At 41.4% G+C, this 15,492-nt stretch overlaps 1 protein-coding gene across 1 annotated transcript in view; it reads left to right on the top strand.

The window, feature by feature from the left end:
* Positions 1-11,440, top strand: part of EP300 (EP300 lysine acetyltransferase) — a 141,264-nt gene extending 129,824 nt beyond the window's left edge. Inside the window, exons 27-31 of the mRNA XM_082266481.1 lie at positions 827-992; positions 3,072-3,239; positions 7,649-7,810; positions 8,740-9,021; positions 9,204-11,440. Of these exons, the coding sequence (XP_082122607.1) occupies positions 827-992; positions 3,072-3,239; positions 7,649-7,810; positions 8,740-9,021; positions 9,204-11,351 (2,926 nt within the window). The 3' untranslated portion in view covers positions 11,352-11,440. The remainder of the gene's footprint in view (positions 1-826; positions 993-3,071; positions 3,240-7,648; positions 7,811-8,739; positions 9,022-9,203) is intronic.
* Positions 11,441-15,492: the final 4,052 nt, after the last annotated feature.

Below are 15,492 nucleotides of genomic sequence, written 5' to 3'. Positions count from 1 at the left end.
CTTGGGCCTTCCATCATCAGGCGTCGGTATTGCAGGTTTGCCACGTCTATGCACACTTTCACAGAATTTTATAAAGTAATTCTGCAGATGCTCCTTTTGGCTGCAAGGTTTTGCAGGCTGCTGTTGGAGAGGATTAGTCTTCTTTGAGGGTGTTTTTTATTTGTCGGGTGAGGTCCAGTTGTTCCTGGTTGAGCTCCTGTTTTACCTGGTTGGCTATATTTAGTTTCTTATGGTGCTCTTCCCACACCTCATGTTGACACTGCTTTGGGAGGTCCCAAGGGTCAAAAAAATCTGGAGCTGTGTCCGTCAATGAACGAAAGAGAAAACTGTTTTTTATCTTACTGTAAAATCCTTTTCTCTGATGTTCATTGACGGACACAGCACCTGCCCCTCTATTGAGTTGGGTTTTATGTTCTTCTGACACTGCTTCTTTACGTATTTTCCTACTCCTGTAGGGGACAGCATAAACCTATGGGTCTAGATGATCTGGAGCTGTGTCCATCAATGAACATCAGAGAAAAGGCCTTTTACAGTAAGACAAGTCTTTTTTTTTTTTGTTTGCCAAAAAGTAAACTCAGTGGTGATTAAATACCACCAAAAGAAAGCTCTTATTTGTGTGTACCCAAATGAAATTATAATTTTTTTCAGTGCTGCATTACCGCGCAGTTGTCATTCATAGTGTAAGCGCTGAAAATAGGCATTGCTGGAATGGGGAATAAGTGCTTAGTAAGCAAGCGGTTAAATATTTCCTGGCTTGCAAGTTATATTTAACTAGCTTTAAAAATATAGCAATAACATTGCAAGGTTTTTCTACATTTCTACACAGGTACACGACTGGACATATCTGGGCTTGTCCTCCTAGTGAAGGAGATGACTACATTTTCCATTGCCATCCTCTCGATCAGAAAATACCAAAGCCCAAACGTTTGCAGGAATGGTATAAGAAAATGTTGGATAAAGCTGTGTCAGAACGTATTGTTCATGACTACAAGGTAACTATGGATTGTTTTTGTGTGTGCTTAGAAGCCACTAATGTATTATCTATATTGTCATCATTTTGTAATACTTTAAGTAGTAGAGGTAGGTGTAGCGCTAGGCAGATATCGTATATAAAGTCCATAGCCACACAGAAAGATAAGTGCAAAGCTAGTGTCCAATAAATCATGACGTCAGTGCTTGATTGAGGCACCAGCACTCAAGTGTAAGAGCCTCTTACAGGGTACAAAATTGACCCTCATTACAAAGGTCAATCGCACACAGGAACTCACAACGCCAGGAGTACTCCCATAGATGTAACCAATCCCCTTGCGGTTTTTGAAAGTATGCTGGACAGTATGAACATCAGACCTCTGACCAAACAAGGGGGGGGGGCGCACACTCCTCATGGTGTAGCAAGCTTCTCCAAACTTAAAAATCTCGATTTAGCAGCAGCTTCTTTGCAGTGGAATTCCGTTCCACCAACCATAGGCGGAGTTCACGGTGGGAGGACGGCAGGGGATCACAGGGGAAAGTGAGTTTTAAAATGTACAGAACAGATTTCCGTGCAAAATAAGGGTACCGCTTTCAGCGCCTAGAATCTGAAATAAACATACCGCCAGGGAGATTAATAGCCAAATCGGGAAGTAAGTGGAAACCCCTCCAAAATGACTGACTCCCTGGTGGTTATCAGAACTAATGTTCCCATTGAAAGATTTCCCCTCCGTAACTGTCCCGAGTGACAACCCAAAATTTTGGATTTTCTTTTACTTTAAATAACTGTAAACAGGACAATTAGGGGGATGAATCTCCCTATTATACCAGGGCATATAACGGGGCACAGCCAGCAATAAAAATCCTACAGGGGTAAAATCCCTCCCCACTCTATCCAAAACTTAACAGCTGGTGGGGGGGGGTCACGTAAGTGCCGAGCGGCGCTGTAATGAAAGTATTTCACACTATAATATAATGCTCGGCGCGTCTGTGACCCTCTCTGAACACTGCAGAGGGGAGGGGCTGAGATCCCCTACTGACGGCTATGGGAAGAGGAGAAGATCAGAGCAGGGAATCAGCTCAGTGCCAAGCGGCACTGTACCAAAGGTATTTTACACTATTCGATTACAGAAACACACGTTGGACTTTATATAAAACAGTATGAAAGTGGATTCTAGGATTTTACAAACACTAAACTAGGGCTTATTTTCGGGGTTGGGCTTTTATTGCAGCCCTCCCCGAAAATAACAGTAGGTCTTATTTTTGGGGAAACATGGTAGTCTGCCCTCCAAGGCTTTGCCTCATAATGTTTAGAGCGTGCTTTATTAGTGCATTCTATTCATTTTGAATGGACTCCAAGTCAGGTGAAAACTCCTGTTCTGTTCTATTTTTTCATTGCTGAGCACTGCAGCACACATGTATCCTAGGTGTGCTGCAGCTTGCTGTAGCACAGATTGTGTTCTGTGTGCATTGCAGAGTAATGCCTCGTACACGCTATAAGAAAATCTGGTGAACATTTTCGTCCAAGGAACAATCGTTCGATTTTCTGATGGTTTGCACACAACTTTCAACAGCCGATTCCGATCTTCCCAATGAAAATTTCCAAAGGGATGAATTCCAAAGTGTTTCTCATAGGAGAACAGACTGAACGATTTTCGTTTAATGTGTACCAGTTTTGTACGATTTTCGGGTGAGAAATATCCGATGCGAAAGACTGGGTATGATCAGAAACAATAAATTTAAAAAAATAAATAAATCTTTGCCGTATATGAGAATTTTTGTACATTATATCCTTCCTCGGTTCCAACTTGTAAAATATTGAGAAAAACGGGACCAAACGTTTGCCAGATTTTCATATAGTGTGTATGGGCCATTGGTCAAAATGAGTGACAGTGCATATACACAAAGTGATGCAGTGTGCTGTAGTGTAAAGGGCATGTTACCACTGCACACTGTATAAATGGGCCCTAATTCCCAGACAATGATGCATCATGGATTGTTAATGTTTTTCAGAATTTAGCCTGTGTAGGGAGTTTGTGTTTTTTGGCAATTTTAATTTTTTATTAAAACGCATAATTATTTTGTATATATTTTATTTTCAGGACATTTTCAAACAGGCAACAGAAGACAGGCTTACTAGTGCCAAGGAGTTGCCCTACTTTGAAGGAGATTTCTGGCCAAATGTATTGGAGGAGAGTATCAAAGAATTGGAACAAGAAGAGGAAGAAAGAAAGAGAGAGGAAAATACGGTCAATGATGAAAGCGTTGAGGTGATCCTTTATCCTTTCATTTTAAATTTTAGATTTATAATATTGGCTTAAATAGACCTAATTAAAATTGTATACTATAGCATGTGCTTGATTAATCATTGATCATAATCAATTTACTGTGTTTGCCCAAAAAAATAAAATCGGACTTGCTTTTTTTTTTTTTCCCAATCCAATAAACAAAGGGTCAATTTTTAAATAACTCGTGCAGATTTCACCAAGGAATCACAATTTTTTTCTAATGGAATCCAGTTAGAAAAATGTTTTAATATTTGGGTAAACGTTGTGTTACAGAAAATTTGTAAATAGTCCCCCATGATTTAACGGATATTGAAAAATCTTGGCTTCCTGCATGATTGGGCTATGAATATTCCGGACTATGTTCTCTTTTGGAAGGACAGGTTAAATAAAACAACCCTGAAGGCTGAATTCACTGAGCTATAACCCTTTTTTTCATTTTTAGGCCTCACACACACAGGGCGTTAGATAAAACGAGCTGCAGAGCCACTGCTTATGCCAGGAAAAAGCAGCTGTAAAAAAGGGCTTTTAGTAGCTTTTTTCATTGGCGTTAATGCATGTTTGGCCACGTTGGCTTTTAGCAGAGTTTATCTGCCTCCATTCAAAATCAATGGTTGCCTATGAGGTGCCATTGATTTGAATAGGAGTCGCATCCAAGTCGGATCAGGATGATCCAACTTGTGGTGCGACTTGCGCTCTGAGAATCTTGAGGGGGAACTCCACTCCAAAATGGGGGGGGGGAACGGCAGGAGGCCCCCCCCCCCCCCCCCCCCAGGTTCCAAACCAGGTCTGGTAAGGATTTTGAGGGTAGCCCCACGCAAACAAAGAAAAAAAAAATGCAAATGGCTGTTGCCAATGCTCCATTGCCACTCACTATGCCAGTCCCGGGTTGGGAAAAGGGGACTGGGGAGGAGGGGGGGGGGTAGTGGGGTGATCCAGTTCCTGTTGGAAAGCTGAGCTAGCAACCTCCTGTACTCACCATGCAGAAGGGTAGCTGCTTGGTACGTTACCCAGAAACCGGTGGCAATCGTAGTTGCGCCAACTGCTACACTTGATTTTTCTGCTGCCACATTGATCCTACAGGTCAGGAATACGTATACTAATGTTGATCCAAGCTGGAATAAAGTAACCTATGCAATAAAAACCATACCTGGAGTTCAGAATGTAAATGTGTATATTATCCCGCTCTTCCTTAAAATCAAATTGTCCTAGTGCAGGGTTTCTCAACCAGTGTGCCGTGGCACAAAGGTGTGCCATGAAGAGTCCCCAGGTGTGCCACGGCAAAATTAACCCAATTTGCAGCAATCTTAAAAAAATAAAGTTTTCTATATGGTTATGCCAGAAGGGACGGCTAAATTCCCTTCCCGCTGCCACATGCGCTCGGGAAGCTGTGCTGGCCTTCCCGGCCTCGTCGTGCCAACCGGTGATCGGCATACAAAGTGCTTGCTGGGAGGTGAGAGCCACGAGTCCTGGGAGCTGCTCTTGGCTGGCGCGCTTTTCAAGTAGTGTGTGTGAGAAGAGGGATAACAGGGAGGAGGCTCTTCAGTGACTCCTCTGGCTTCGTAAGTTACATGATTTACATGGATTGATATGACTGTCATTAACTTTACCTGGTATTGCTTTCACCAATTTTTTTTTTAAGTAATATAAATATGCATAAGATATGTGGGTTTTAAATACTGTATTATTGAACATGGAAACTGCACTTCTTTTTTTTATGTTGTATTCTGCTTGCACGTCTGCTTCTGTTTTGCTGCAGCGCAGGTGCAAGCGGAATACAACATAAAAAAAGACATGCCATCCATTAACAATAATACAGTACTTAAAACCCACATATCTTATGAATATTTATATTACATAAAAAATAAAGAAATTGGTGATTTGTGTTTTTTTCTTTTTTTGCTTTTAAAAGTAATCACCAATTTTTTTTTTTTTATTATGTAAAATACATTAGATATGTGGGTTTTAAATACTGTATTATTGTTAATGGAACTGCATGCTTTTTTTATGTTGTATTCCGCTTGCACATCTGCTTCAGTTTGGCCGCAGTGCAGGTGTAGTGCAGAATACCCGCGGTTTTCATGTGCGTTGGGGCTTCTCATAAACCTCTACTATGTCCTACATTTTTGGTGCATTTTCTGAAAGCATATCAAAAATGTGGGACATAATAGAAGTCTATAGGAAAACCACAGGAAACGCACATGAAAACCGCTGGTATCTTGCGCTACACCTGCGCTGCGGCCAAACTGAAGCAGATGTGCAAGCATAATACAACATAAAAAAATGCAGTTTCCGTTAACAATAATAACAATAATACAGCGCTATTCTTGCAAGAATAGAGCGGTTGTGTGGATCGTCCTAGGCTCAAGTATCCCATTGACGTAAGAAACAATTAAATTTTTTCGACATTTTTGGTTGGTGTGGCTCGAGATTCTGCCATTGTAAAAAGGGTGCCTTGGTTGAAAAACACTGTCCTAGTGTCTGTGTGAAACACTATATGGGTGGCTGCAAACAAATTGTGTTCTCACAACTGCAAAAATAATATAATGACATAGAACAGGGCTCAAAATTTCAAGTCCTGAGCTACTAGCCAGGCCTTGAGAGTTACTTGCCACTTGTTGCCCCACCCAAACCCTACCCTGCTCCACCCAAACCCTACCCTGCTCCACCCCTAAGCATGCCCTCGTAAAATATCTCATAAAATTACACTGTCAAATGTTTTATTCAGAATTAATTTACAAAAATAAATATTAACAACAACAACCGAGAGAGAGAGGGTTCAACAGAGAGAAAGAGGGGGTTTGACAGAGAGAGACAAGGGGGGGGGGGGGTTGACAGGGAGAGAGGCAAAGGGGCTGACACAGAGAGAGGGGGCTGACACAGAGAGAGGGGGCTGACACAGAGAGAGGGGGCTGACACAGAGAGAGGGGGCTGACACAGAGAGAGGGGGCTGACACAGAGAGAGGGGGCTGACACGGAGAGAGGAAAAGGTGACACGGAGAGAGGAAAAGGTGACACGGAGAGAGGGAAAGGTGACACGGAGAGAGGGAAGGAATGAGTGACACAGAGAGAGTGAGGAGGTGTCAGGGACAGAGGGGGGAAGATGACAGGGACGGAGGGGGGGGGGTGACGGTGGATGACATGGACAGATGGGGGGTGACGGGGACTGAGGGGGGAGGTGACAGGGACAGAAGGGGGGGGGGGGTGATGACAGGGACAGAGGGGGGGTGACAGGGTGGGGAGGAGTAAGTCTGGGCACAGTGCTCATCTTAGTCAGAGATGTTCACCATGTAGCTGCTGGCTGCTAATGAAACTTTCCCGCCCACACATCTCCTTCACATACAGCACGCACAGGCTGTACGGAGTGTGTGGGCGGGCACAGGGAGAGGGGGGGGGGCGGGAGAAGGCAGATGCAGCCTCTCCCATTCCTGGAGGGGGAGGGAGCTGCTCACTGGGCTATGAAACACACACACACAGCCTTGTGACAGGAGGGGTAGGCTGAACAGAGGAGCTGCATATTCCCCCTACAGTACAGCCCTGTTCTTACTCGCCCTCCTCATCATTTCACTCGCAAAATGCGAGCAGTCGAGTGGAATTTTTGAGGGCTGACATAGAATTATGTTGCTCCTACCTCTGCTTAACTCTTAACTTTTTATTCAAAACAACCAAAAACAACATCCATGTGCATATATATCAATAAAAATCATCTAGTCTTCTTTCCATGCAATAATAAATAGTGTTCTTCTTGCTAAAGAGTTTGTATACAATAGTCCACCCTTGTGTGCCAATCCTTATTCCATGCATGGTGACTCCCACCACCATTCACCACTGTGCTCGCCACCAGTCATGACCTGGTAATATCAGGTCCAAACACGCTTTCCTCTACTGGGGTACACAATCTCGGGCTCCTTTACAATGCTGCTCCCTTTTTTTCTGTTTCTATTCCTGGAATTCAGCTTTAACTGTGAAGTTAACTGACCCCAGTGACAATTACTGGCATGTATATTGTCCCACAAGTTGGCAAATCTCTACACATGGTGAGAGTGCAATTGTCACATTCTGGTGGCAGCAGTGGGATCTAAGAGTACTGCTGTCACATAATCCACCACAATCTATTCACCATGGAATGGGTCGGTGCAGAAGTTGATTGTTAAAGAACAGAATAGGAGGTATGAAAGTTGTGGAACCATCCTGTTCTAGTTGTAGACTGCTTTTTGCCATATCCTTTAATTGCCTCTTCTCAGAAGAGGATAAATTCAGTACAGCTAATCTTTCCTCATGGCTGGTCAAGAAAGTTTGGAGGGAGATAAATGGACTTTATAGGCACAGATCGCAGCTTAGAATAAACATACCAGGGTTTTTATAGTAACTTTCTTGTCTCCTCTCCATGGCAGGTTGGAAAAGGTGATAGCAAGAATGCAAAGAAAAAAAACAACAAAAAGACCAGTAAAAACAAAAGCAGCCTGAGCAGAGGGAACAAGAAGAAACCTGGTATGCCTAATGTTTCCAATGACTTGTCACAAAAACTTTATGCCACAATGGAAAAACACAAAGAGGTAAGTGTTTTATAATGCAGTATATATGGAATTAGAACAATGGAGTTGAATTTACAAAAGTTGAAGTTTAGAGATGGTGTGAAATTTGATAATTTAGTTTGTAATTTTCATTAAATTATAAAAAAAAAAGAAAACACTCTGGTTATAAGTTTGAAGTAATTCCAAGTGATATTTTTAAATCTGCAGCTCTAATTCTTCTTTTCCTGTTATGAAGGTCCTAGTTCAGATTTTTTTAGGGTGACAATGCTGTGCTGATACATATGTTTTTTTGTGAGATGCTTTCACAGTAGAGACTACAGCCATGTCAACACATATTGCTAATACATGTTCCACTTTTGTTACCATTTGGAGGTCTACCCTAAAAAATGATGAGCATTTTTGTTACCAGTGGTTTAGACATTAATGGCTGTGTGTTGAGTAATTTTGAGGGGACAGCAAATTTACACTGTTATACACTTACTACATTGTAACAAAGTGTCATTTCTTCAGTGTTGTCACATGAAAAGATATAATAAAATATTTTTTTCAAAAATGTGAGGGGTGTACTCACTTTTGTGAGCTACTGTGTGTAGATAGGAAATAGCTGTAAATAGACTGCAGGATTCCAGCAGCATTGATATGCAATGAAAATGAAAATGTCATTAAAATAGAGTTTTGGTGATCTGACTTTTATTTAAGCTCTTTTGTATGATCTCGAGCTGCAGCATTCACCTTACATGGTTATATGGTCTGCTATTCCTTAAGAGCTCTATGTCAGCATATCATATTTGTGTAATGAGGACTTTTATTGTGCTGTAGCTCCTTGTGTATATCTCACTATTCTCTTTTCATGGATATTCTAAATAAACAAGCATATAAAAAATAAAATTTAGATGTACTTGAAAGCTATATGGATTCTTAACACTCTAAAAATGCTTTCCTATTTTCAGGTCTTTTTTGTTATCCGTTTAATTGCTGGGCCTGCTGCCAACTCCCTGCCTCCTGTCATAGAACCAGATCCCTTAATTCCATGTGACCTAATGGATGGACGTGATGCCTTTCTAACGCTTGCAAGGGACAAACACTTGGAATTCTCTTCCATGCGTAGATCCAAATGGTCTACTATGTGCATGCTAGTGGAACTTCATACCCAAGGCCAGGACCGATTTGTCTACACTTGTAATGAGTGCAAACACCATGTAGAGACACGATGGCACTGCACAGTATGTGAGGTAAATGTATTCATAATTTTGTTTTGCCTTCCAAGTCTTGTGATTTAATAGTAATACAATTTAAACCACGTTATACTTCAGAATATTGGCATAACTATTGTGTTTACTACATTTAAGTATAGTTTCATTATTGGGACTTTTTTTTCATGTTCTAATGCACAACTTTCTCTTCTTCTGTTCAGGATTATGATTTGTGCATCACGTGTTATAGTACAAAGACCCATGAACACAGAATGGAAAAACTTGGTCTTGGCTTGGATGATGAGAGTAGCAATCAGCAGGCGGCAGCAACACAAAGCCCTGGAGATTCCCGTAGGCTAAGTATTCAACGCTGTATCCAGTCCCTGGTTCATGCTTGCCAGTGTCGCAATGCAAATTGCTCTCTGCCATCATGTCAGAAGATGAAGAGAGTGGTACAGCATACAAAGGGCTGTAAACGCAAGACAAATGGAGGATGCCCAATATGCAAGCAACTTATAGCACTTTGTTGCTACCATGCCAAACACTGCCAGGAGAACAAATGTCCTGTGCCCTTCTGCCTCAACATAAAACATAAGCTTCGGCAGCAGCAATTGCAGCACAGGCTTCAACAGGCACAAATGTTGCGCAGACGTATGGCTAGCATGCAAAGAGCTGGGGTGGCAGGTGTTCAGCAAAGTCTTCCTTCCCCAAATTCAACTGGTCCAACAACACCAACTGGACAGCAGCCCCCCATATCACATACTCCTCAATCACAATCTCAGCCTCAGCAGCTTCCTTGTAATAACATACCACCTTATGGTATGCAACATGCTCTTTCCTCCAGCTGTATGTCACAGGGCAATCCAACTGCACAAGTAACACCACCGACATCGCAGGCAGGATCAGTGCAGCCTTCTGGTCCGCCTCCAGCTGCTGTGGAGATGGCTATGCAGATTCAAAGGGCAGCGGAAACTCAAAGACAAATGGCAAAGTCGCAACTTTTCCCACCCCCAATGTCAAACTCTCATCAAATGCAGCCCATGAATGCCATGCAGTCTACAGGGATAAGCACACAAGGAATACGAGGACCAATTCTCATGGATTCTGGGATGAGACCTTCAGGAATGGCACAGCCACACCAGCCTTCATTACCCCCACAACTACCAAGGGTACAGAGTAGACCTCAAGTGATGCAGCATAACATGCAGAGACCACCTGTAATGCCTGTACAACAAGGACAGCAAATGAACATTACTCTGCAGGGTAGTATGGGACAGATCCCTGCAGCGAGCCAGGGAAAACAAAGTCCCTTACCACAAGCTGCAGTTCTCCGTAATTTGCGGTCCCCTAGTTCCCCAATGCAGCAGCAACAGGTACTTAATATACTGCACTCAAATCCACAGCTATTAGCTGCTTTTATAAAACAACGAGCAGCTAAATATGCCAGCAGCCAGGCCCTACAGAGTGCTGGGAATATGCCTGGGATGCCCTCTCAAGGAAGTCTACCCCATGTCATGCACCCCAATGCAAACATGCAAAGTGTGAATCCCATGCAGGCAGTCGGACAACGGACATCTATGCCACAGCAGTCTCAGGCTCCTCAGCCACAGACTCTTCAGCCTCCATCATCTCAACAGACCATACAAGGGTTAAATTCACAGGGCCAACCAATGAATATGAACCATGCGGGAATATCACCGCAGTTTCGCGAGCTTCTGATCAGACGACAGCAAATGATGCAGCAACAGCAGGGATCTGGTGGTGGGATGATAAATCACAACCAGTTTCAGCAACACCAGGTCATGAGTGGGTATACACAACAGCAACGCATTCAACATCATATGCAAATGCAACAAGGTAACATTGGACAGATAAGCCAATTACCACAGGGAATGTTAAGTGAGACGAACAGCAGCTTGCAGACTTATAATCAACGAATTCTGCACCAACAAGTGGGACCTTCAGCACAACAAAACCTCATGAGTCCACAGCAACATATGTTGCAAGGTCAAGCTCAGTCTCCCCATTTACAGGGTCAGCAGCTTCCACCTTCATTAAGCAATCAAGTTCGCTCTCCTCAACCGGTGTCCTCTCCCCGATCCCAGCCACCTCACTCTAGTCCATCACCTTGTATGCAACCCCAGCCCTCTCCCCACAATGTTTCCCCACAGGCAAACTCTCCTCATACAAGCATTGTAGTTGGACAGGGGAACCCTGTGGATCAAGGACATTATGGGAGCCCAGATCGCACAACCATGTTGTCGCAGTTATCTGGTCTTCATGGAGGGAGCATATCTGACTTGGGTTTAAATCCTGATAACCCGGACCTTAATCCCAGCCTTTCACAGAGTACACTAGACATCCACTAAGAACAGTATGAAAATAGTAAAATACAAACCTTCTTTACTTGGACAAAAGACTATAACAAATCTAGAAATAAAAATTTATTTTCTTCTCATACTGACTTTTTATACTAAAGAACAGCTGTTTCAGTACTGGGAATTTGGAAGGGTGAGTGGTAATGTAGGATTTGTAAATATTTTTTTAGAATATATATATAAATATATATAATTTTTTGTATTATTAAAAGACTCTGATGTATAAAGACCTGCAGAGTGTGGGGAGGGACATATATTAATATTCATGTTTTTTTGTTATTATAATTATTGCAAAGAGAATATATTTTCAGTGGCTGGGCCAGCCTCATGACCTTTTTTTTCCCCTCTGCTAAGGATACGCAGTGCATTTTTCCCATTATTTCAGATGACTTCATCTGGTTTTTTTTTTTTTTTTTGTTTCTTGTTTTTTTTATTTTGTTTTTTTTTTTGTTTTACTGGTTTTTTTTTTTTTTTTTTAATTAAAAATGTCTTGTTTTTATTTGAGGTTTGATGTCTGTGTTGTCCAGTCTTTATCCATGTTTTGTGTCAACATGTTGACTTTTGTATTTAATCCATGTTATGGTAAATATTTTCATCACCCACTAAATATTGCTGCATTCACCAACTTTTCATCTGCTGTGGCCATGCTACATATATATTACTTTTTATTATTATTTTTTTTTTTTACTTCCTGTGTGTGTATATAGTGAAAGAAGCCAAAAACTGTTATATAATTTTTTTTTCAGGCAACCTTCAAAGTGTTCATGAGCCACAGCAGGAACGTGTTTTTTTTTTTTTTTTCTCTTGGTGATAATGTTTGTCCTTACATTGGGCAAGCAGTAGTTTAATTTCTTGTTAATGGCATGTGATGAAAGAGAGCTGTGCTGCAAGTAGAAATCCTCAGGGGATGGTTAAATGCTGTTTAAATCTGAAGACTACAATCTTGGCAGGTACAAGGCTTATTAGGAATGTTCATTCACACTTTGGCCTTGCACATCCTACTAAAGAACCCCATAAAATGCTTTGCTTATTTATGCAGTCTTTAATGGTATTATGTCCACATCTTTCAGATGGACTAAATGCTTTCAACTTTCAACTCCAGCTAAAGGTTTTTTTTTTTTTTTTTTTGTTTTTTTGGATAGATTAGGGAAGAATTCAAATCTTGTCAGGTATTCATTACTGTTTGTGTCCCTGTTATGGAGAGGTCCAATCTCAGTGTTTGACTTGGTGGGCATTGTCAATGGAACTGGGAGTAGTGGGGAAAACCAGAGGCACAGGTGTAGAACCTGTTCTAGTAACAACTCTCAAGTAAAATTTTCCCTCATATTGGGGAGATAACCTTTGCACTTCCTGAGCTGTTTCTGGAAGATGACTTGAAGGAAGAGCTCTCTGATAGGGACATGGAAAGAAAAAAAAAAAAAAAAAAAAACCTTACCGAGGGTTAAACTCCTCCCTACTATAAGCCTCATTCTATATAAAAATAAGTCTCTGGAATTCCACCTTCAATAATGATGTGTATGTATGTGTATATGTATGTATGTGTGTGTGTGTGTGTGTGTATATGTGTATATATATATATATATATATATATACATATATAATGTGTGCGTGCGCTATATTACAAACTATCGGACTCCAAGAAGTAGCTTAACGGAGTAAGATGTGAGTATTTTAATGCTAGCTTCCTCTGGTTTCCTGATTGACTGTCCCTGGCAAACAGGTAAAATGGGCCAGTCTCTCTGTCACCCTCCCATCTGATAATGTGGTGTAAATTATGCATTGAACATGGGGTCTCCTAAACTTTAAATCACTGTACATATTGTTGAAATTTGTTTATTACTTATGTATAAATAAACTGTGTGAGACAGACAAGATGTGGAGTTGTAGCAGTGAAAGTTTTTTTTTTTTTTTTTTTTTCTTTTTTTTTTTTATAATTTTTTTTTTTTTTTATGCACTGGCTAATGCAATTGGTTTTGCATGATTAAAACACTGTTTCAGCTGGGCATCTTAGGAATAATTTTGTGTATCACTGGATATTGAACCGGTTTTGAAGTTGAAAAACTATACTACTCTGGCAAAACTGTAGTATACACCACAATGTTGCAGACACTGATTTTGTAACTGAAACTTTCTGCACTTGACTCAGACTCCCATAGATGTTTCTATGAAAATATCATCTTCTTAAAAGTTCCTTTTTCACAGATGGCAACTTGTGTGTTTTAATTGGGGGAGGGAAGAATCTCTACTCAAATGTTTTCCCCTAGAAGTCTGTATGCATCTAAAGGGGGACATCAACACTCTGCAGCATACTCTTTTAGTTAAAAATACTTTATGGTTCCCTACACTGCCAAGTATCCACGGGGTATCAGAAGTGATCAAGTTGATGCAGAGATCTGATTGCATGATCTGTTTCACTTGTATGAAATCCACTGTTTTATTACAGACTGTTTACTTTGCTGCCCACAACTAGATGTTTGTTTCTTCCAAGCAATTGTTTTCCAGTGTTTGCATGATCTTCTCCCCATCTATTAAGTAAGATAAGATATTTTTATCTACTTGTGCATCATGCTTTGGAGATATGGCACATGCTTTGACTGCAGCTGTCAAAGTAGCTGTGTGTAAAAGCATGTCCTGGGAACTGGCCACATGAATGTCAAGAGACCCAGTCCTGAGATGCTTAAATATTTTGTTGGCAGTTGGTAAACTAAATAGTCTGTGTGGATTTCCTAAAGCTAGCCATACATAGATTGAAATTGAGCTGGTTCAGGAGGAGCCTGTCGGATAAATGCTGCTTAGTCATCACTGCCAGCTCCAGATAGCTATAGCTGACAGCGCTAGTTAGTGTAGTCTGACAGCGCTCAGCAGGAGTGATTCCTCAATCCACATCAAGTGTGTGGATGGGGGAGTTGGGTCCTTTTTTTTTTTTTTTCGTTCATCCTGCTGGTAATCTATGTTTTGCGTAACAAGTGGAAATAAAGTAATCTTAGTTAGGTCTTTCAATGTATGCATAGATCTTGGGAGTGCTTAAGCCCCTAAAATATATTGGCTTTTTTATTTCATGTTTCCCCAGCTCAGAGTATTAATAATCTTGGATCAGTGTGGTGCTCATGTTTGTTTGCTATTTCAATATTCAGTCCAAGGGGCCACTGGAGGTTCCCTGACTTAGGAGATCTAGCTAATCAAAGTCAGCTGACTCAATGAAGATTTGTCTTTGACAATATTGGATCCAAATGGCATAAGATTCAGCTACTCACATCCACACGTTTAGAATTTCATATTGCATGTCACATTCCATGCAAAAAAAAAAACACCTTTGTGGAGTTGCAAATGATATTACCTAGAGTTTCCTGAGGTGCACAGGAGGAAATAATAACATCCATCACTTCTGAGCTTGGCAGATAGAACAGATCAAGGAAGAGGTTGCACACTTCCTGGGCGATACATTGTGTTTAATGGTTAAACCAGGATGTTCATAAACCCTTCTGTGCAGTTTCTTTACTTGGGATGCAGAAATGCTTTGTAGACATGAACAATGGTTAATAAAGAAAACCGTCTCAATGCTTACTAGCATAAAAAGTTATTCTCTTTAGTTCATTGATGGACACAGCTCCTGATCATCTTAACCATTGGGTTTTACTGCCCCCTACAGGAATAGGACACTAGACAGAAAAAAAGTCTGGCTATGCCTATGGGCAGTCCCAGCGGGTATACTCCCTCTCTCTGCTATAGGTACTCAGTTATTTTTTTTTCTGACTAGTCCGGAGAAAAGATCTAGTTCCTTGCTGGGATCTCTGGTCCTGGCAATTTTTTATTTTTTTGGTTAAATAGTTTTTCTCCTGTTTTTTTTTTTCCTGTGAGATCTAAAATCAACTGCCGGACTGGGCAATCTAGATCCAGTGGTCACCCCAGTCTGGCCAGTGAGCACGTGCAGACCTCAGCTCTGTGTTAGGTTGGCCACGACAGAGCCCCACCGGATGGTGCTCTGTTACTGGCGACCAGGTGGTGCTGCCGGAGCGGTGGGGGGTGTCCCTTAGCAGTGTTTTTACACTTTTTTTGTGGTGTCCCCCTATTGACTCATGGAGTCCTTGGAGCACATTTCCCCACCTGATCCCCTCTGAGGCTGTGGAGCCCT

The sequence above is a fragment of the Pelophylax lessonae genome (genome assembly GCF_965119305.1).
Source record: "Pelophylax lessonae genome assembly, chromosome: 8".
Taxonomy (NCBI): domain Eukaryota; kingdom Metazoa; phylum Chordata; class Amphibia; order Anura; family Ranidae; genus Pelophylax; species Pelophylax lessonae.
Note: the sequence above shows the minus strand (reverse complement) of the source record. Positions and strands in the feature narration are given on the sequence as shown.